This window comes from Pristiophorus japonicus, chromosome 17 (genome assembly GCF_044704955.1).
Source record: "Pristiophorus japonicus isolate sPriJap1 chromosome 17, sPriJap1.hap1, whole genome shotgun sequence".
Lineage (NCBI taxonomy): Eukaryota > Metazoa > Chordata > Chondrichthyes > Pristiophoridae > Pristiophorus > Pristiophorus japonicus.
The window spans coordinates 55,670,854-55,691,984 of NC_091993.1; the positions used below are offsets into that span (position 1 = coordinate 55,670,854).

The 21,131-nt window shown below is 49.1% G+C and overlaps 1 protein-coding gene across 1 annotated transcript in view; it reads left to right on the top strand.

The window, feature by feature from the left end:
* The window catches only part of LOC139227745 (uncharacterized), a 244,833-nt gene that overhangs the window by 142,879 nt on the left and 80,823 nt on the right, over positions 1-21,131 (top strand). Inside the window, exons 24-29 of the mRNA XM_070858741.1 lie at positions 577-758; positions 1,432-1,489; positions 12,398-12,579; positions 13,143-13,200; positions 15,446-15,615; positions 19,015-19,072. Of these exons, the coding sequence (XP_070714842.1) occupies positions 577-758; positions 1,432-1,489; positions 12,398-12,579; positions 13,143-13,200; positions 15,446-15,615; positions 19,015-19,072 (708 nt within the window). The remainder of the gene's footprint in view (positions 1-576; positions 759-1,431; positions 1,490-12,397; positions 12,580-13,142; positions 13,201-15,445; positions 15,616-19,014; positions 19,073-21,131) is intronic.

The window sequence follows — 21,131 nt, forward strand, 5'->3', positions numbered from 1 at the left end:
CGCCGCAAACCATGAGCCGAATTTGCCGTCCGGGCGGTAATAGCTGGACACTCGGCGCTACGCCTAGAAACATCATTTACCGTCCACCAGGGCGGGAACAGGTGCAAACGTGCTGATAATCCAACCCAGAGAATCATCGAGTAAAGAGAGCCACATTTCTGTGGGCAATCTGTGCTCACTGTGTCCCCATGTCTAATGTTACCAGTATTCAGGGGGTCATTGTGACACATATTCAGTTGCTGGCTGAAAGAGCCAATTTAAGGAGTTTGCAGATGGAGGGAATTGGGTGCAAACATTGGTGTGAATTTCCCTGCGCAGTCTCACTGGTTTCCCAGCATAATTCCAGGGCTGGGGTGGGGGGTGAAATGTTGGATCCTGCAGCCTGTGATCAGGCCTGCGATGGGGGGCCTGACAGAGAGAGAGACAGTGAGGCTGACAATGTGCGACAGAGAGAAAGAGACTGAGAGAAAATGGAGAAAGAGATGGTGAGAAAGAGAGGTGGTTTCGAGTACATTTGATGAGAGCATTTGCTTCCAGTCGGTGACGTGACAGGGTCCCTTTGCGTGTCCCTCCCAGTTGCAGGCAGAGCTCATCTTTCTGCACAGTAAACAGGACCAGACCAGCACTGAGAACCGCAAGCTCAATCTGACCAATCAGGAGCTGGAGTCGCGGCTGGAGCAGATCCAACAGGAGCTGCAGGAGGCCCAGGATCAGCTGGTGGGCCAACAGGAGGAAGCTCAACATGGGGAGAGAGAGGGGTAAGTGATCCTGTACACTACGCATACTCCCCGCACACTGAGCACACTCCCCGCCCACTGCGCACATCCCCGCGTGCTGTGCGCACTCCCCGCACACTCCCCACCGCTGCGCACACTGCGCAGACTCCCTGCACACTGCGCACACTCCCCGCCCACTTCGAGTCTGTTCCACCATTTGATTCATTCATGGCTTAATCCAATAGGTTCTTCCCCTCGATGTATCTTTGGGTTCCCTTCTATTACTGGTCTTCTGCCCTCTTGCTCTACAGTGAACATGGAGACAAAGTCCTCATTTAACAAGTCTGCCTTTTCCTTATTAGCACTTATATATACGCTGATGACACCCAGCTCTACCTCTTTACCACTTCTCTCGACCCCTCCACGGTCTCTAAATTGTCAGACTGCTTGTCCCACATCCAGTTCTGGATGAGCAGAAATGTTCTCCAATTGAATATTGGGAAGACCGAAACCATTGTTTTCGGTCCCCGACACAAACTCTGTTCCCCAGCCACTGACTCCATCCCTCTCCCCAACCCCTGTCTGAGGCTGAACCAGACTGTTCACAACCTTGGTTTCAGATTTGAGCCTGAAATGAGCTTTCCAGTAACGCTTCTCCCTCTCACTGACACGGACGGTCTCTACCTGTCTGTCTGATTCTTTGGTTTTATTATAGAGAGCGGGATCAATCTCTCGGCAGTGAGGGGCCACGTTCCGATGAAGCTGTTCTGCAGGTAATGAGGGAAGGTCACAGCGGGGAAAAGGGTGGATTCAGTCACTGAGGGTGTGTGTGAGGGTGAGCTGTGGTACATGGACAGTACACACCAGGGGAGAGCGAGGGTTCATGTACCCTCACTGGGCTTGTAGGGGGCGGTGGGTCTTTCAGCTTGCTTTCCTGAGCACAGCGGTTTCGAGTCGCTCCCACTCCCTAGTTCTCGAGCTTGGATTTATTAATCAGGGTGTGATAAAATACAGCAGACAACTGTTTTGTACAAAGAAGTTTTGGGTTTTATTCAAGAAAGCAAATAACACAAATACACTCCAATAAAACTGTAAAATCTTACAAAAGGGTTCTAAACAATGGGGAATACTTTATTACAGGTAATAAACACAACAGAAATACCTCCCAGCTCCCACTTACTCTCTAACTAGGTCAAACTCTTGGGCTCCAGGGATTTTTGTTCACCAGATCCTTCCTTTGACAGCTAGGGCTGTTTCGCGGTTTCGGGGTTCTTTGGTTGTAGCCGGTTTGCCTTGCCGTACCCCGGATGTGGTAGAAGACCTCTGCTGCGTATTGAAACCAGTTGGGGTGAGTCCGCTGATGCAGTTAGACGTGTTTTGGATTTATCTCTGGTGAGTACCCAATTTCCTTTGTTAGCAATAGGGTTTTAAGTTCTTTCGGTAATTTTTACCCGCTGGATAGTCTAGGCACAAATTGTAGAGTGGAAAACTTGCGTGGACCCTGGTTTTCTTGGTGGTTGATATTCCTGGTTGGTTTTGTCGGTCGCGGTGGTCCGGTTGATGGCTGTTACCAAGTCAGTTGGTATTGATGTTCCATTGATTGGTTTTCTTGAAGTTCTTTTCTCCAATGTCGCGATGTTCCTTCCTGTGTTTTCTCACTGTGTGCTCTCGATCTTGATCTTGTTGTTCCAAATTGATGGTCAGAATAGTTCTCCTGTTGGTACGACGGGCCCTCAGTTATACTCTGACAGGCTGCTTTATCTTCGCGCCAAATCTAACATTTGATTTGATTAAGTTTTGCTGTCCATTGATTTTAAGTGGTCTTCTTTGTTTAAGTTTTGGCGGGCTAGCTAACTGAGACTTGATTAAATGTTTTAATCTGGCGTTGATAGAATTTAGGATCGGGTACTCTTTATATATGAGCTGATGAGCTCGTGTCCATTTTAGTAGCACTGCTTTGGCTTTGGGAAGTCTGGGCTGAGCAGATATTTCTATGCATGTCGAAAAGGTGTTGGAATATGTATGTGATATTTGGGTCCTGTGGATGGGGTGGATAATGTTTCTTCTGTGGTCGATTGTTTAAATGCTAATGTTTTCTGGGAGGCTGACTATGGTTAAACAGCTCTCCCAGACAAAGTGATTAGCTACAATATCCAAATTCTAAAGGTAAAGGTTGATCCCACCCCTCTGTCTCTGCAGCTTTTCCCCACAGGCCCAAACATGCCTTTTAAAAACCCAAACTTGGTTAAGACTCGTAGATTTCTTCCATATGCATTTTAGGATCCCAAACTTTCTGTTTAATAGGCCCAAATCGAATTTTCTTTTCACACAAATTTTGGAATCTGACAGTTCCCCCATTTGACATTCTCCACCACAGAGTGTCATTCTAAGTGAACAAAATTCCTGGAACCCGAGAGCTAAAACCTTCCCCTGACCTTTACCTAGCTAAACCCAAACGTACATTCCCCTTTGAAATGTATTGCTATTTTCAGGTAAATTCAGTCATTCCAATTACATTACAGTATAGAGGGGATCCAACACTCCTCCATTACTCCAGTTTCTCAAAAATACGCAGTAAAACACACATAGTACAAACTTTTTACAACACTTTACCTCTACGTTTTTACAGCAGGTGGAATCTAAACCGGACATCAGCATGTGACTGCGATTTTTCTGCAGTGTTCTATCATATTTTGTGTTTCCCTCCCTGATACAATCCTTAAGTTCAGCTAGGGCTCGACCAGCACCTTCTGGTGTTGGGTTCGACGACTTCTGCCCCTTAACCTGCAGGTAGTATACCATAAATAAAAAATAATCACGAGCTGGAAGATAACTAAAATGTGGGAAGCTATTCTGATCCAGAGAGGGACCTCTATATTTCTGACAATATCCCACCAGGGTGGAACGGTGATATCCGAAATTTCGCCCCATATCTCAACTGTTTTTTGTTCTGGAGTAAGTTTCTGTGATACTTCTACTGCTTCAGTAGGGTGGTAAGACGTTCGGGTAGAGGAGGGATTTCATATCCGAAATGTGCGACATAATCTTGTAAATTTGTGAAATTGTTATTTACAGTGAGGTGAATAGTGGAGGGTTCAGGAATAGGAACAATCCATTCTTGGGCCACTTGAACTTCCGCCTCGGGTTTAAAACAAAAACTGCTTTAATTCACCGGACACTAAATGTGTTGTTCATGTTGGTAGTGGGGCGCACTTGTGGTGACACACGATGTCCCACCTCCTATATATGCTACCTGTGGAGGAACATGGTCTTGTGCCATCACCTCCATGGTACAGTGATAGGTTGTGCGCCAGCAGCTTTAAACCCGCATTATGGTCTGGAGTAGGCGTTCACGTGCTGGGGGCACAGTATTATGTGTGCGCCCCGGCTCCGGCACCCAGAGAGGTCAGTACCTGCCAGAGTGTGCTCCCACTTTATGACATAGGATGGGACCGCTGTGAAACGAACATGTGCACCTCCTTGAATTATCCCAATATTCTCCACCCTGTACACCGGGTCAGGTCGGGCTGTCCCACCTATAACCAGCATCCTTACAACTATCCCTGTGGTGTCCCTGCACCTTACTAAAAATTCACACGAGGCATGTACTGCAGACACAGTCACTGCATGCCTTAACCTTTATTCCCAGGACCAAGGAGTGCTGACCCTGAGTGGGACCTCCCCTTTTATACCTGGAAACCCAGGTGAGGAGTGTCTCCCACAAGTTCACTCCCTGTGGTCAGGGTGTGCATTTCTAGGATATAAGTACAGTGTACAGGAGTTGCATGAAGGTTACAGTTACATGAAGATTACCATTGCATGATGATTACATACATGACAATCCCCATGATGGTATGGTTGGACCACCCACAATCTACTGGGACAGGGTAGGCTTCAGAAGCTAGATGGAGCTGACACGGACTTAGCGAATTACTAAATGGCTGGAGGGCTGCGGGGTGATTTGTTGCTGATCCAGGAGGGGACTAAACCTTGCTTTAAATCCTCCAGGTTGTTACGGCCCTCGCCCAGCAACCATGCCCCGTACAGCACACACACCTCATTCCTTGCAGCCTGATCCGAGGCATTCCTATCCTCCCGTATAAGTGCATTTACTGTTTTCGCGTGTCTTTCCAGCTCAGCAATAATCTCCTTTTAAATGGACTGTCATAGCCTGGTCCTCGTGTAGCTCTGAGCCTACCACTGTGTTCTCTTCCCTTAGGATCTTCTGTAGTTGGTTTTTTAGACCATTTATTTGCATTTGCAGTTCCATAATCGTCCATGCTATTTATCACAGAGGATCCTATATTATATGCAGTGAAAATATTGCTCCTTTGTCTCCCCCGTGCCCATAGCATTCCCAGCGTATTGTGTGTATAAATCTGCTTTGTCTACGTTGCCAAAATCTAATTCGTAAAATTTCCTGAACATTTCTCTGAGTAGGGCCTGGTATAGCTGCTCTGTCTCCTTCGGGCACCATGCAGGTAAGTGTACTTCTGTAAGGTTTAAGATGACTGAAGCTACTGCATAGTGTACCCTCTGGTATAATACCTTCGGTCGATACTAACACCAACCCATTCTCTGGTCCTTTGGTGGTGGTAGGACACTTCTCTATCACTGTCCGTACTGTCGGGTCATGGGCAGGGGCTTTCTGGTGCGTGCTACGAGTTCTGTGGCGTTGACTGGGATCGGGGGAATGTGGGATCACACATGATTCCAAGCTCTGATCCCAGCCCATCCCCTCCCCGTCATCCTGCCACTGCCTGGCAAACACAATGTATATGCCTGCGGGACAGACCCTCTCTGACCCCCACGTGCATACATAGATCCTCTGTTCAGACTCCCACCACTTATCCCAACACACACTCACTCCACCCTGGGTCCCCGTGATGGTCCGGTAAGTATCGTTACTGAGCCGTTCCCAGTCAGCTACCTGGTCGCCCGTGTCCCTGCTCAGCTTCCTGAGCCACCACCACCTATCCAGGGGAATCTGCTCCTCACATGTCAAACACACTCATTTCCCCTCAGTGACACTGACCCGTGCTGCAATGACCTGTACCCTACGGCATGAGAAGGAGGCCTCCCCGTGGGTGAACCCGGCCTGGCTAAGTATCGGGTAGAATTGGACCCCAGCCATCCTGGCCAACTCCCCTCGTGGAAGTAGGTGGGGACCTCCTTCAGCAGTAATGTTGGGTGCTCTTGCTCCTGAGCACCCAAAGGTACGAGATTCCTCTATGTCACCCCTGTGACCTGTCCTTGTCCCCATTAGGTCAAGCAGGAGCAAGGCCCCTCTCATCATTCTGTTCCTTCCCTGTAGGGACACAAAATAGATAGCCATGCCCTTGAGAAAAACAGTTCTCTGGCTTGGCAAAGGTGATCCAGTTCTACAATCCAACTTAAACTCTAAAATTTTAAAAATTCCAACTAAAATACTAAAACTTAAACTGAAAAAAACAATCCTGGAAAAGCTATATACACCGCCACCCATCCCCGGGTGGCCAAGCTAGGTCCTGCTTGCCCTATGCCTTTTCCGGTCCTTTGGCTACTTGTACATTTGAGTGTACAGTGACTTGTGCCTTAGAATTCAGAGAGTTCTTCCATGGTAGCTGGGGCTTTCCCCGAGTCCCAGATAATGGGCGGGATAGCTCCTCCTGTACTATAGATCCCCACCCCTTGCGGTAGGGCCGGTGAGTCCGATAATTCTTCTGTGGGTTCTGCACAGCCGGAGGCTGCCGGCTGGGGACCCTCATTTGGTGGCTGGCCCATCACTATCTCCCCTGTGAGTCCCTCACCATTGAAGGCTGCAGGCTGGGGATCCCTATCCCTAGAATGATCCTTGACCTTGGGCATTCTTTTACGGGCTGCAACCCTCCCAGGACTGAACCGCTGAAACTGGGGTGCTGGTGACCACGGTGTCTTTGGCCGTGGTGTTCGGGAGGTTCTCCTTAGGGCTACGGCTACGCGGGGTCTATCCGAGTCCCAGATGATGAGTGGGATAGCCCCTCCTGTAGCGCAGCTCACTGCCCCCAATGGTATGGTCTGCGGGTCGGCGACTTTCCCTGTGGGATTCCTACTATCGGAGGCTGCTGGCTGAGGATCCCTGTCCTGAGGACGGTTCACTGCCCCCAATGGTAGCGGGATGGAGAAGAACCCAGCCTGTTCATTCCCTGTGAGACCGACTAGACTGTACGGGACCCCGTTAGAACGAGGTGAGGCGGCTGGGTTAGCTGCGTATACAATGGTGCTTGAAGCTCCAGTATCTAGCAGATAGGTCCCTGTCACCTTCTCCATCTCCATCTTAACGCACGGTCTCTTGTGTGCATCGTATTCTAGGAGACACAGGTACACAGGCAGCACCGGTTCTAGTCATAGGTCAGGATTTGGCGGGGCAGATGTGGCTTCCCTCCCGATGGCCGGAGCTACCTTTCCTGGGTCGCCCAATACAGACTCCTCGAAGGAAGAGGGAGAGTTCTGCACTCCGGGTCCGGGCCCGGCCTTTTGGGCAGGTGCTGGCGGTTCCTTAGCTACGTTATCCTTCCAAGGGTTCCTAAAATCCTTTCTCCAATGCCCACTTTTCCCGCACCCAAAGCAGTTACACTTGGTGTCAGAAGAGATACCGCCTTCTTGGTGCCATTCCCTCTTTGCTTGGTGGGGCCTGAACTCATGTACCCTCCCCTTAGGTGAGTTCTCTTCCGTCTCTCGGCCGTTCCTAAAAGCCAGGGTTAGTTGCCTAATCACTGACTCCTCGGTGGCGTTGGGATCCCTAGGATCGAACCACAGCTCGGCTTTGGCCTTCACCTGTGGCAAACTGTTTGCCACCAGGCTCCGGAACCAGTGGGCCCTCTCATCCCGGGTCAAGTGATCCCAATTGAGGGTCCCACTGCAGGCACTCTCGCAGATGGGCCACAGCCTGTCTGCGAAAGCTTGTGGGGTTCCCCCAGCCTGTTGCGTCGTCTTCTCCACTCGGGAGAAGGGACTCCCATCATTTAGATCCATAACTTCCAAGACTTCTTCCTTGACTGCAGCGTATGTGCTCTGCCCTCTCTTGCTTTCTGCAGAGAGAGACTGGTATACTCTACTGTCGAGTGAGAATAGGAACATTTTTGCCATTTTGGAGTCGTCGCAACCGTTTATCCCCCCCGCCTGTTCCAACTCCATGAAGTGGACCAAGGGGTCCCCTTTGTGAGTGAGCTTACCCAGGTGGCTTACCATAGCCCTAAGCTGTTGGGTGCCTTGGGGAACCACGAAGTGACTTTCGAGGGGCCCCTGGCCCCCACCACTGTTAGATGGGCCAAACTTTTGCTGCTGGATTGGGCACATCGGCCCCCGGTCCCGGCTCTTCTCGCATTGGCTCGCCCACCTCTCCCTGCTGCCAAACCGAGCGAAAACCCGGCACCACAGGTGGTGGTGGTCCGCAATCCCTGCCCGCCTCACAAATCGTTCGCCCCTCCTGCTGCCCAACCGTCCAACCCCGGCACCACAGGTCGTGGTCGAAAGTCCCTCCCCGCTCGCCCCTCCTGCTGTCCAACCAGGTCGTTCCCCGGCGCCACAGGTGGCGACCGAATGGTTTCCCCCTGCTCTTCCAGGTCCACCCGGGCCGCACCCGGGCTTATTAGGCATACCATGCCTTTAGCCTAGGACAGAGCAAGGTTCAGACTATTTATTTGTTGCTGGCAGGGGCCGTGGTCTCCCGACTCAAACCCCCCAATGCTTGCTACTTTGTAAGCTGCCTGGACGTCTCTCAACCTCTCCTCCTGCTCTTTAATTATCCTGGTGAGGCGGGCGTTTTCTCCCCGCAACACCAGTTCTTGACCCTTCGCTTCGGTGACTTGGCACTGAAGGTAATCCTGCCGGTTTCTATTTGTTTCCACTAACCGTAGTTTCCCTTGATTTTGCTTGCCTAACTCCTCAAATAATCTCTCCCCCATGATAGCTCTGGCACTGGAGTGTTCCACGGACTCCCTGAGGTCTGCCTCCAGCGACTCGACTTTCTTGTCCAATTGCTGGACCTGTCGTTGTAGTCAGGCTAACCATATTGCTTTCTGCACAGAGCGCTTATGTTCCTTACTCTCAGTCCATTTGGCTGCAGCGTCCACAGGACGCTCAGCGTGCAATAGGTTCAGTATCCATTTCTTTGTTATATTGACTTTCTTGAATATGTAAGAGGAAATCCTCTCTTCCATTTTGCTTCTTTCCTCAAAAACAGTGTCTACTGCATCACACCCTTTTGACCAAGCTCCTGGCTGGCTCGCCATTCTGTAGGGGGTGGTGGGTCTGCCAGCTTGCCTTCCTGACCAGAACGGTTGTGGGTCGCTCCCACTCCCTGGTTCTCGAGCTTGGATTTATTAATCAGGGTGTGATAAAATACAGCAGACAACTGTTTTGTACAAAGAAGTTTGGGGTTTTATTCAAGAAAGCAAATAACACAAATACACCCTAGTTAAACTGTAAAATCTTACAAAAGGGTTCTAAACAATGGGGAATACTTTATTACAGGTAATAAACACAACAGAAATACCTCCCAGCTCCCACTTACTCTCTAACTAGGTCAAACTCTAGGGCTCCAGGGATTTCTGCTCATCAGATCCTTCCTTTGACAGCTAGGGCTGTTTCACGGTTTCGGGGTTCTTTGGTTATAGCCGGTTTGCCTTGCCGTACCCCGGATGTGGTAGAAGACCTCTGCTGCGTATTGAAGCCAGTTGGGGTGAGTCTGCTGATGCGGTTAGACGCGTTTTGGATTTATTTCTGGTGAGTACCCAATTTCCTTTGTTAGCAATAGGGTTTTAAGTTCTTTAGGTAATTTTTACCCACTGGATAGTCGAGGCACAAATTGTAGAGTGGAAAACTTGCACGGACCCTGCTTTTCTTGGTGGTTGATATTCCTGGTTGGTTTCGTCGGTCGCGGTGGTCCGGTTGATGGCTGTTACCAAGTCAGTTCGTATTGATGTTCCACTGATTGGTTTTCTTGAAGTTCTTTTCTTCAATGTCGTGATGTTCCTTCCTGTGTTTTCTCGCCGTGTGCTCTCGATCTTGATCTTGTTGTTTCGTAGTGATGGTCAGAATAGTTCTCCTGTTGGTACGACGGGCCCTCAGTTATACTCTGACAGGCTGCTTAATCTTCGCGCCAAATCTAACGTCCCTTTTGTTTAAGTTTTGCTGCCCATTGATTTTAAGTGGTCTTCTTTGTTTAAGTTTTGGCAGGCTAGCTAACTGTAACTTGATTAAATGTTTTAATCTGGCATTGATAGACATTGGGATCGTGGTACTCCTTATTTATGAGCTGATGAGCTCTTGTCCATTTTATAGCACTGCATTGGCTTCGGGAAGTCTGGGCTGAGCAGATATTTCTATGCATGTCGAAAAGGTGTTGGAATATTTGGGTCCTGTGGGTGGGGTGGATAATGTTTCTTCCGTGGTCGATTGTTTAAATGTTAATATTTTCTGGGAGTCTGACTATGGTTAAACAGCTCTCCCAGACAAAGTGATGAGCTACAATACCCAAATTGGAAAGGTAAAGGTTGATCCTACCCCTCTGTTTCGGCAGCTTTTCCCCACAGGCCCAAACAAGCCTTTTAAAAACTTAAACTTGGTTAAGACTCATAGATTTCTTCCATATGCATTTTAGGATCCCAAACTTTCTGTTTAATAGTCCCAAATCGAATTTCCCTTTCAGTCAGTCCCTTTTGGACTTTCAAAAGGCTTTTGACAAGGTCCCACACAAGAGATTAGTGTGCAAAATTAAAGCACATGGTGTTGGTGATAATGTATTGATGTGGATAGAGAACTGGTTGACAGACAGGAAGCAAAGAATAGGAATAAACGGGTCCTTTTCAGAATGGCAGGCAGTGACCAGTGGGGTGCCGCAGGGTTCAGTGCTGGGACCCCAGCTATTTACAATATACATCAATGATTTAGATGAAGGAATTGAATGTAATATCTCCAAGTGTGCAGATGACCCTAAGCTGGGTGGCTGTGTGAGCTGTGAGGAGGATGCTATGAGACTGCAGGGTGACTTGGACAGGTTATGTGAGTGGGCAAATGCATGGCGATGCAGTATAATATGGATAAATGTGAGGTTATCCACTTTGGTGGCAAAAACAGGAAGACAGAATATTATCTGAATGGTGACAGATTAGGAAAATGGGAGGTGCAACAAGACCTGGGTGTCATGGTACATCAGTCATTGAAGTTTGGCATGCAGGCACAGCAGGCGGTGAAGAAGGCAAATGGCTTGTTGGCCTTCATAGCTGGGGGACTTGAGTATAGAAGCAGAGAGGTCTTGCTGCAGTTGTACAGGGCCTTGGTGAGGCCACATCTGGAATATTATGTACAGTTTTGGTCTCCTAATCTGAGGAAGGACGTTCTTGCAATTGAGGGAGTACAGCGAAGGTTCACCAGATTGATTCCCGGGATGGCAGGACTGACATATGAGGAGAGACTGGATCAACTGGGCTTGTATCCACTGGAGTTTGGAAGAATGAGAGGGGATCTCATAGAAACATATAAAATTCTGACGGGACTGGACAGGTTAGATGCAGGAAGAATGTTCCCGTTGTGAGGGAGTTCCAGAACCAGGGGTCACAGTCTAAGGATAAGGGGTAAGCCATTTAGGACTGAGATGAGGAGAAACTTCTTCACTCAGAGAGTGGTGAACCTGTGGAACTCCCTGCTGCAGAAAGTTGTTGAGCCCAGTTCATTGGATATATTCAAAAGGGAGTTAGATATGGCCCTGACGGACAAAGGGATCAAGGGGTATGGAGAGAAAGCGGGAAAGAGGTACTGAGGGAATGATCAGCCATGACCTTATTGAATGGTGTTGCAGGCTCGAAGGGCCGAATGTTCTACTCCTGCACCTATTTTCTATGTTTCTATGTTTCTAAACACTGGAGGAGTTTCCACGAATTTTGGAATCTTACACTGGGCAGTGACCGAGTCTCACTGACTGTGGATCAGAATGGGGAGAGGAGAGTGGGTGAAATAATGGCAGAACCTTCTGAACAGAACCCCTCTCCCCAGTTGGGCACCTTGGCTGAAGGAAGTGGAGCAGCAAGCAGCACTCTCACATCGGAAATGGGCGACTTGAATTACATTTCATCTTCAAATTAGCTTCCTAAGTGCGAGATTTCATAGTGTTGGTCACTGACAAGTACTGAATATATTTATGGAGATAGAGTCTGGGCTGGATTTTGGGCTTTAGTGATTTTGGGCGATCCTGATACTGCCTGGATAAAGTTTGCGCACTCGTCTGCAAAATAGAGAGGGAGCCACATTTCTGTGGGCAATCTGCTCACTGTGTCCCCGTGTCTAATGTTGCCCGTATTCAGGGGGTCATTGTACATTCAGTTGCTGCCTGAAGGAGACAATTTGGGGAGTTTGCAGAGGGAGGGAATTGGGTGTAAACATTGGTGCGAATTTCCCTGCGCAGTCTCACTGGTTACCCAGCATCATTCCAGGGCTGGGGTCGGGGGTGAAATGTTGGATCCTGCAGCCTGTGATCAGGACTACGATGGCGGGGGGGCAGGGGGGCGGAGAGAGACAGTGAGGCTGACAATGTGCGAGAGAGAGAAAGAGACTGAGAGACAATAGAGAGAGAGATGGTGAGAGAGGTGGTTTCGAGTACATTTGATGAGAGGATTTGCTTCCAGTCGGTGATGTGACGCGGTCCCTTTGCGTGTCCCTCCCAGTTGCAGGCAGAGCTCGTCTCTCTGCGCAGTAAACAAGACCAGACCAGCACTGAGAACCACAAGCTCAATCTGACCAATCAGGAGCTGGAGTCGCGGCTGGAGCAGATCCAACAGGAGCTGCAGGAGGCCAAGGATCGGCTGGTGGGCCAACAGGAGGAAGCTCAACATGGGGAGAGAGAGGGGTAAGTGATCCTGTACACTCCCTGCACACTACGCACACTCCCCGCGTACTGCGACACTCCCCGCGCACGGCGCACACTGCCCGCACATTCCACCATTTGATTAATTCATGGCTTAATCCATTAGGTTCGACCCCTCGATGTATCTTTGGGTTCCCTTCTATTACTGGTCTTCTGCCCTCTTGCTCTACAGTGAACATGGACACAAAGTCCACATTTAACAAGTCTGCCTTTTCCTATTTGGCCCTAATGTGTATGCTGATGACACCCAGCTCTACCTCATTACCACTTCTCTCGACCCCTCCACGCTCTCTAAATTGTCAGACTGCTTGTCCCACATCCAGGTCTGGGTGAGCAGAAATCCATTGATTTCGGTCCCCGCCACAAACTCTATTCCCCAGCCACTGACTCAATCCCTCTCCCCAACTTCTGTCTCAGGCTGAACCAGACTGTTCGCAAACTTGGTGTCAGATTTGAGCCTGAAATGAGCTTTCCAGTAATGCTTCTCCCTCTCACTGTCACGGACCCTCTCTCCCTGTCTGTTTGATTCTTTGGTTTTATTACAGAGAGCGGGACCAATCTCTCGGCAGTGAGGGACCACGTTCCGATGAAGCTGTTCTGCAGGTAATGTGAGAAGGTCACAGCGGGGAAAAGGGGTGATCCTGTCACTACTCGTGTGTGTGTGAGGGTGAGCTCTGGTACATGGACAGTACACACCAGGGGAGAGTGAGGGTTCATGTACCCTCACTGGGCTCACACACTGGGCAGCGACCGAGTCTCACTGACTGTGGATGAGAATGGGGAGAGGAGAGTGAGTGAAATAATGGCAGAACCTTCTGAACAGAACCCCTCTCCACAGCTGAGCACCTTGGCTGAAGGAAGCGGTGCGGCAAGCAGCACTCTCACATCGGAAAGGGGCGACATGAATTACATTTCATCTTCAAACTAGCTTCCTCTGTGCAAGAGATTTCATCGTGTTGGTTACTGACAATTACTGAATATATTTATGGAGATAGAATCTGGGCTGGATTTTGGGCTTTAGTGATTTCGGGCGGTAATGGGGGTGGGGCGGTCCTGATGCTGCCTGGATAAAGTTTGCGCCCTCGTCTGCAAAACTCGGCAAGAAATGAGGCTTCGTGATCGGGGAGCAAAATCAGGCCTCACACACGGAAGATTTTGGGCCTCAGCCAGAAATCGCGGGGTTAACAGCATTTTGTGGATTTAAGGAAGTTCACTGTTGCTCAGGGCCCTGAAACATCACGTTGTACATTGAATGGTTTTATTTTGTTGGGCGAGTTTCTGTGACTTTGTTGCAGTGAAATATATGATTGATCCTTTGCCGTTGGTGCATTGTGCATCATTCCCATGCTCACCGGCGATGTGCCTTTATGGGGCACACAGTGTGTCCAGGATTCGCTCCATCCCTCAGTTTCTCCATTTAGGAGCTGGTCCATTATGAGCTGGCGATGTGCGAGTGTTCGTCCAGCAGCATCTCCACGCTGCCTCCCCCGTGGATGGGGGGGGCTATCCAATGGTGGCCTCGCCAGGCTCCTCTTCATCATCCTCCTCCTCCTGAGGTGTGCTGCAATCCCCAGGGGCAATGTCTGGCCCCTCATGGTGGCCAAGCTGTGCAACATGCAGCACACCACAATGAATTGGGAAACTGGTGAGAGGAGTATTGAAGGCTGCCTCCAGAACGGTGCAGGCATGGTTCTGTCTGTAGGAGACGGCATATCTCTGTCAGCACTTCCTTTCGGAAGCGCAGCCTTCTCACACACTGCTCCTCAGAGAGCTGGAGGTCTGAGCGTTGGTGCCTGCAAACCCGCGGGGGGTAAGCCCTCCTCCCCAGACGCCTTTGGCGTTTCCTCAGCCGTGGGCCGAAATAGTCAAGAGCCCTTCTAGCTTGACACCGCCTGGCAATAGCATGCAGCACGATACGCTGGCGAACTAGTAATGCCGCCATTAAATTCTCTCACTGACGATGTAAGGACTCTGTAATGGGAGATAAAAGTGCTGTTTGCGAGTCGGAGCTTGACGCAGCGTGCTGTGCCCAACCGTTGCAGTCAGTGTGAGCTGCCATATCAGATCCTCCTCCCGCCATTTAAATACGCTGCCAATACCGCCTGCTGCACCCTGGGACCTCCTGGTTTGTCAGATATTTCCTGGGGCAGGCGTTGAATGAGGCGTTTGGGCCCAATTTTACATCCCCGGCAGTAGTGGAGCGTTGCACGACGATTGACGTCACGATCTCAGTGAAACGAGAGGGCGGGGCGGTAAGTTATTGCACCGCCGCAAACCATGAGCCGCATTTACCGTCCGGCGGTAATAGCTGGACACTCGGCGTTACGCCTAGAAACATCATTTACCGTCCACCGGGGCGGGAACAGGCGCAAACGTGCCGATAATCCAACCCAGAGAATCATAGAGTGAAAGGGAGCCACATTTCTGTGGGCAATCTGTGCTCACTGTGTCCCCATGTCTAATGTTACCCCTATTCAGGGGGTCATTGTGACACATATTCAGTTGCTGCCTGAAGGAGCCAATTTGGGGAGTTTGCAGATGGAGGGAATTGGGTGCAAACATTGGTGCGAATTTCCCTGCGCAGTCTCACTGGTTTCCCAGCATCATTCCAGGGCTGGGATTGCGGGGTGAAATGTTGGATCCTGCAGCCTGTGATCAGGCCTGCGATTGGGAGGGGCGGGGTGGGCGGAGAGAGGCAGTGAGGCTGACGACGTGCGAGAGAGAGAAAAAGACTGAGAGATAATAGAGAGAGAGGTGGAGAGAAAGAGAGGTGGTTTCGAGTACATTTGATGAGAGCATTTGCTTCCAGTTGGTGATGTGACGCGGTCCCTTTGCGTGTCCCTCCCAGTTGCAGGCAGAGCTCATCTCTCTGCGCAGTAAACAGGACCAGACCAGCACCGAGAACCACAAGCTCAATCTGACCAATCAGGAGCTGGAGTCGCGGCTGGAGCAGATCCAACAGGAGCTGCAGGAGGCCCAGGATCGGCTGGTGGAAGCTCAACGTAGGGAGAGAGAGAGGTAAGTGACCCTGTACACTCCCCGCACACTGCATGTTATATATGCAGACTATAGGTATACTCTCTGTGTAGTCACTGTATAGTTGCATAAAATGTAGACTTGTTACCTGATGTACTATCAATAAGGCTTACACTGTGTATGCAGTGCACTCTGTCCATCAGAGGGCACTGCGGTGGGAGACCTGAGTGTCACCTGCATAGGTGTGCAGGGCCCAGTATAAAACGCTGCTCACCATGCTTGTGCCTCACTCTGGAGTTTAAAAAAAGGACCAAGGTCATTACATTTGAGTACAACACATTGCCTCGTGGAATCCCTTATAAGTGCATTACAGACATAACACTGCTCACGCTCCCCGCACACTTCGAGCCTGTTCCACCCTCTGATTCATTCATGGCTTAATCCAATAGGTTCTTCCCCTCGATGTATCTTTAGGTTCCCCTCTATTACTGGTCTTCTGCCCTCTTACTCTACAGTGAACATGAAGACAAAGTCCACATTTAACAAATCTGCCTTTTCCTTATTGGCCCTTATATGTACGCTGATGACACCCAGCTTTACCTCATTACCACTTCTCTCGACCCCTCCACGGTCTCTAAATTGTCAGACTGCTTGTCCGACATCCAGGTCTGGATGAGCAGAAATGTTCTCTGATTGAATATTGGGAAGACCGAAGCCATTGTTTTCTGTCCCCGCCATAAACTCCGTTCCCCAGCCACTGACTCCATCCCTCTCCCCAACATCAGTCTGAGGCTAAACCAGACTGTTCTCAACCTTGGTGTCAGATTTGAGCCTGAAATGAGCTTTCCAGTAACGCTTCTCCCTCTCACTGTCACGGACGGTCTCTCCATGTCTGTCTAATTACGTAAGATCATAAGAAATAGGAGCAGGAGAAGGCCATACAGCCCCTGGAGCCTGCTCCGCCATGTAATACGATCACGGCTGATCTGATCATGGACTCAGCTCCACTTCCCTGCCCGCTCCCCATAACCCCTTATGCCCTTATCGTTTCAGAAGCAGTGTATTTCTGTCTTAAATTTATTCAATGCCCTAGCTTCCGCAGTTCTCTGAGACAGCGAATTCCACAGATTTACAACCCTCTGAGAGATTAAATTTCTCCTCATCTCAGTTTTAAATGGGTGGCCCCTTATTCTAAGATTATGCCCTCTACTTCTAGTCTCCCCCATCACTGGAAACATCCTCTCTGCATCCACCTTGTCAAGCTCCCTCATAATCTTATACGTTTCGATAAGATCACCTCTCATTCTTCTGAATTCCAATGAGTAGAGGCCCAACCTTCTCAACCTTTCTTCATAAGTCAACCCCCTCATCTCTGGAATCAACCTAGTGAACCTTCTCTGAACTGACTCCAAAGCAAGTATATCCTTTCGTAAATATGGAAACCAAAACTGCACACAGTATTCCAGGTGTGGCCTCACCAATACCCTGTATAGCTGTAGCAAGAGTTCCCTGTTTTTATACTCCATCCCCTTAGCAATAAAGGCCATGATTCCATTGGCCTTCCTGATCACTTGCTGTCTCTGCATACTAACCTTTTGTGTTTCATGCACAAGTATCCCTTGGTCCCGTTGTATTGCAGCACTTTGCGATCTTTCTCAATTGAAATAATAACTTGCTCTTTGATCTATTCTGCCAAAGTGCATGAACTCACACTTTCCAACATTATACTCCATCTGCCAAATTTTTGCCCACTCACTTAGCCTATCTATGTCCTTTTGCAGATTTTTTGTATCCTCCTCACACATTGCTTTTCCTCCATCTTTGTATTGTCAGCAAACTTAGCTACGTTACACTCAGTCCATTCTTCCAAGTCGTTAATAGGGATTGTAAATAGTTGGGGTCCCAGCACTGATCCCTGTGGCACCCCACTAGTTACTGATTGCCAACCAGAGAATGAACCATTTATCTCAACTCACTGGTTTCTGTTCGTTAGCCAATCCTCTATCCATGCAAATATATTACCCCCAATGCCGTGAACTTTTATCTTGTGCAGTAACCTTTTATGTGGCACCTTGTCAAATTCCTTCTGGAAATCCAAATACACCACATCCACTGGTTCCCCTTTATTCCACCTGTTCGTTACATCCTCAAAGAATTCCAGCAATTTGTCAAACATGACTTCCCCTTCATAAATCCATGCTGATTCTGCCTGACCGAATTTTGCTTTTCCAAAAGTCCTGCTACTGCTTCTTTAATAATGGACTCCAACATTTTCCCACCAGAGATGTTAGGCTAACTGGTCTATAGTTTCCTGCTTTTTGTCTGCCTCCTTTTTTAAATAGGGTTGTGACATTTGCAGTTTTCCAATCTACTGGGACCTCCCCAGAATCCAGGGAATTTTGGTAAATTCCAACCAATGCATGCACAATCCCTACCACTACTTCTCCTCAGACCCTAGGATGCAAGCCATCAGGTCCAAGGGCTTATTCTGCCTTTAGTCCCAGTACCACCTGAGTACCACCTCCTTCGGGATTGTAATTCTGTTAAGTTCTTCCTCGCCTATAGCCCCTTGACTATCCACTGTTGGAATATTGTTAGTGTCCACTATGGTAAAGACTGATACAAAATATTTGTTCAGAGTTTCTACCATCTCCATGTTCCCCATTACAAATTCCCTGGTCTCATCCTCTAAGGGACCAACATTTACTTTATCCATTCTTTTCCTTTTTATATACCTATAGAAACTCTTGCTATCTGTTTTTATATTTTGTGCTAATTTACTATCATAGTCTATCTTTCCTTTCTTAATCAGTTTTTAGTCATTCTTTGCTGGCTTTTAAAAGCTTCCCAATCTTCTGTCCTCCCACTAGTTTTGGCCACTTTGTATGCCCTTGTTTTTAATTGGATACCGTCCTTTATTTCTTCAGTTAGCCACGGATGGCTATCTTTTCTCTTACACCCTTTCCTGCTCACGGGAATATATTTTTCTTGAGAGTTATGAAATATCTTCTTAAATGTACACCACTGTTTATCAACCGTCCTACACTTTAATCTATTTTCCCAGTCCACTTCACCCAACTCTGCCCTCATACCTTCATGGTCTCCTTTATTTAAGCTTAATACGCTGGTTAGAGATCCAACTTTCTCGCCCTCCATCTGAATTTGAAATTCAATCATGCTATGGTCACTCATTCCAAGGGGATCCTTTACGAGGTGATTGTTTATTAATCCTGTCTCATTACACAGGACCAGATCTAAGATAGCCTTCACCCTGGTTGGTTCCGTTACATACTGCTCAAGGAACCCACCCCTTATTCACTCTATGAACTCCTCCTCAAGGCTACCCTGACCAATTTGATTTGTTCAATCAATATGGAAGTTAAAATCACCCATGATTATTGCTGTTCCCTTTTTGATTTGATACTTTGGTTTTTATTGCAGAGAGCACGATCAATCTCCCGGCAGTGAGGGACCACGTTCCGATGAAGCTGTTCTGCAGGTAATGAGGGAAGGTCACGGCCGGGGAAAAGGGGGGATTCAGTCACTGAGGGTGAGCTCTGGTACATGGACAGTACACACCAGGGGAGAGTGAGAGTTCATGTACCCTGACTGGGCTCACACACTGGGCAGCGACCGAGTCTCACTGACTGTGGATGAGAATGGGGAGAGGGGAGTGGATGAAATAATGGCAGAACCTTCTGAACAGACCCCTCTCCCCAGCTGAGCACCTTGCCTGAAGGAAATGGTGAGGCAAGCAGCACTCTCACATCGGAAAGGGGCGACATGAATTACATTTCATCTTCAAATTAGCTTCCACTGTGCGAGAGATTTCATCGTGTTGGTTACTGACAAGTACTGAATATATTTATGGAGATAGAATCTGGGCTGGATTTTGAGCTTTAGTGATTTTGGGCAGTAATCGGGGCAGGGTGGTCCTGATACTGCCTGGATAAAGTTTGCACCCTTGTCTGCAAAACTTGGCAAGAAATGAGGCTCTGTGATCGGGGAGAACAATCAGGCCTGACACACGGAAGGTTTTGAGCCTCAGCCAGAAATCGCGGGGTTAGCAACATTTTGTGGATTTAAGGAAGTTCACTGTTGCTCAGGGCCCTGAAACATCACGTTGTACATTGAATGGTTTTATTTTGGTGGGCGAGTTTCTGTTACTTTGTGAAATATATGATTGATCCTTTGCCGTTGGTGCGTTGTGCATCATTCCCATGCTCACCGACAATGTGCCTTTATGGGGCACACAGCGTGTCCAGGATTCGCTCCATCCCTCAGTTTCTCCATTTAGGAGCTGGTCCATTATGAGCTGGTGATGTGCGAGTGTTGGTCCAGCAGCATCTCCACGCTGCCTCCCCCGTGGATGGGGGGGCTATCCACTGGGCGCCTCACCAGGCTCCTCTTCATCGTCCTCCTCCTCCTGAGGTGTGCCTGCAATCCCCAGGGGCAATGTCTGGCCCCTCATGGTGGCCAAGCTGTGCAACATGCAGCACACCACAATGAATTGGGAAACTGGTGAGGGGAGTATTGAAGGCTGCCTCCAGAGCGGTGCAGGCATGGGTCTGCCTGTCGGAGACGGCATATCTCTGTCAGCACTTCCTTTCGGAAGCGCAGCCTTCTCACACACTGCTCCTCAGAGAGCTGGAGGTCTGAGCGTTGGTGCCTGTAAACCCGTGGGGGGTAAGCCCTCCTCCTCAGACGTCTTCGGCCTCTCCTCATCCGTGGGCCGACATGGCCAAGAGCCCTTCTTCTAGCTTGACACCGCCTGGCAATAGCATGCAGCACGATACGCTGGTGAACTAGTAATGCCCCCATTAAATTCTCTCACTGACGATGTAAGGACTCTGTAATGGAAGATAAAAGTGCTCTGTGCGAGTCGGAGCTTGACTCAGTGTGCTGTGCCCGACTGTTGCAGTCAGTTTGAGCTGCCATATCAGATCCTCCTCCCGCCATTTAAATACGCTGCCAATACCGCCTGCTGCACCCTGGGCCACCTGGTTTATCAGACATTTCCTGGGGCGGACATTGAATGATGAGTTAAGGCCCAACTTTGCATCCTATGTAGCGGAACGTTGCACGACGATTGACGTCATGATCTCAGTGAAATAGAGGGCGGGGTGCTAAGTTATTGCACCACCGCAAACCATGAGAGGAATTTACCGTCCGGGCAGTAATAGTTGGACACTCGGCGTTACACCTTGAAAAATCTTTTACCGTTCACCGGGGCGGAAACAGGTGCAAACGTGCCGATAATCCAACCCAGAGAATCATAGAGTGAGAGGGAGCCACATTCCTGTGGGCAATCTGTGCTCACTGTGTCCCCGTCTCTAATGTTAATTGTATTCAGGAGGTCATTGTGACACATATTCAGCTGCTGGCTAAAGGAGAAATTTTTGGGAGTTTGCAGACGGAGGGAATTGGGTGCTAACATTGGTGTGAATTTCCCTGCGCAGTCTCACTGGTTTCCCAGCATAATTCCAGGGCTGGGGTGGGGGGGTGAAATGTTGGATCCTGCAGCCTGTGATCAGGCCTGCGATGGGTGGCGGGGGGCG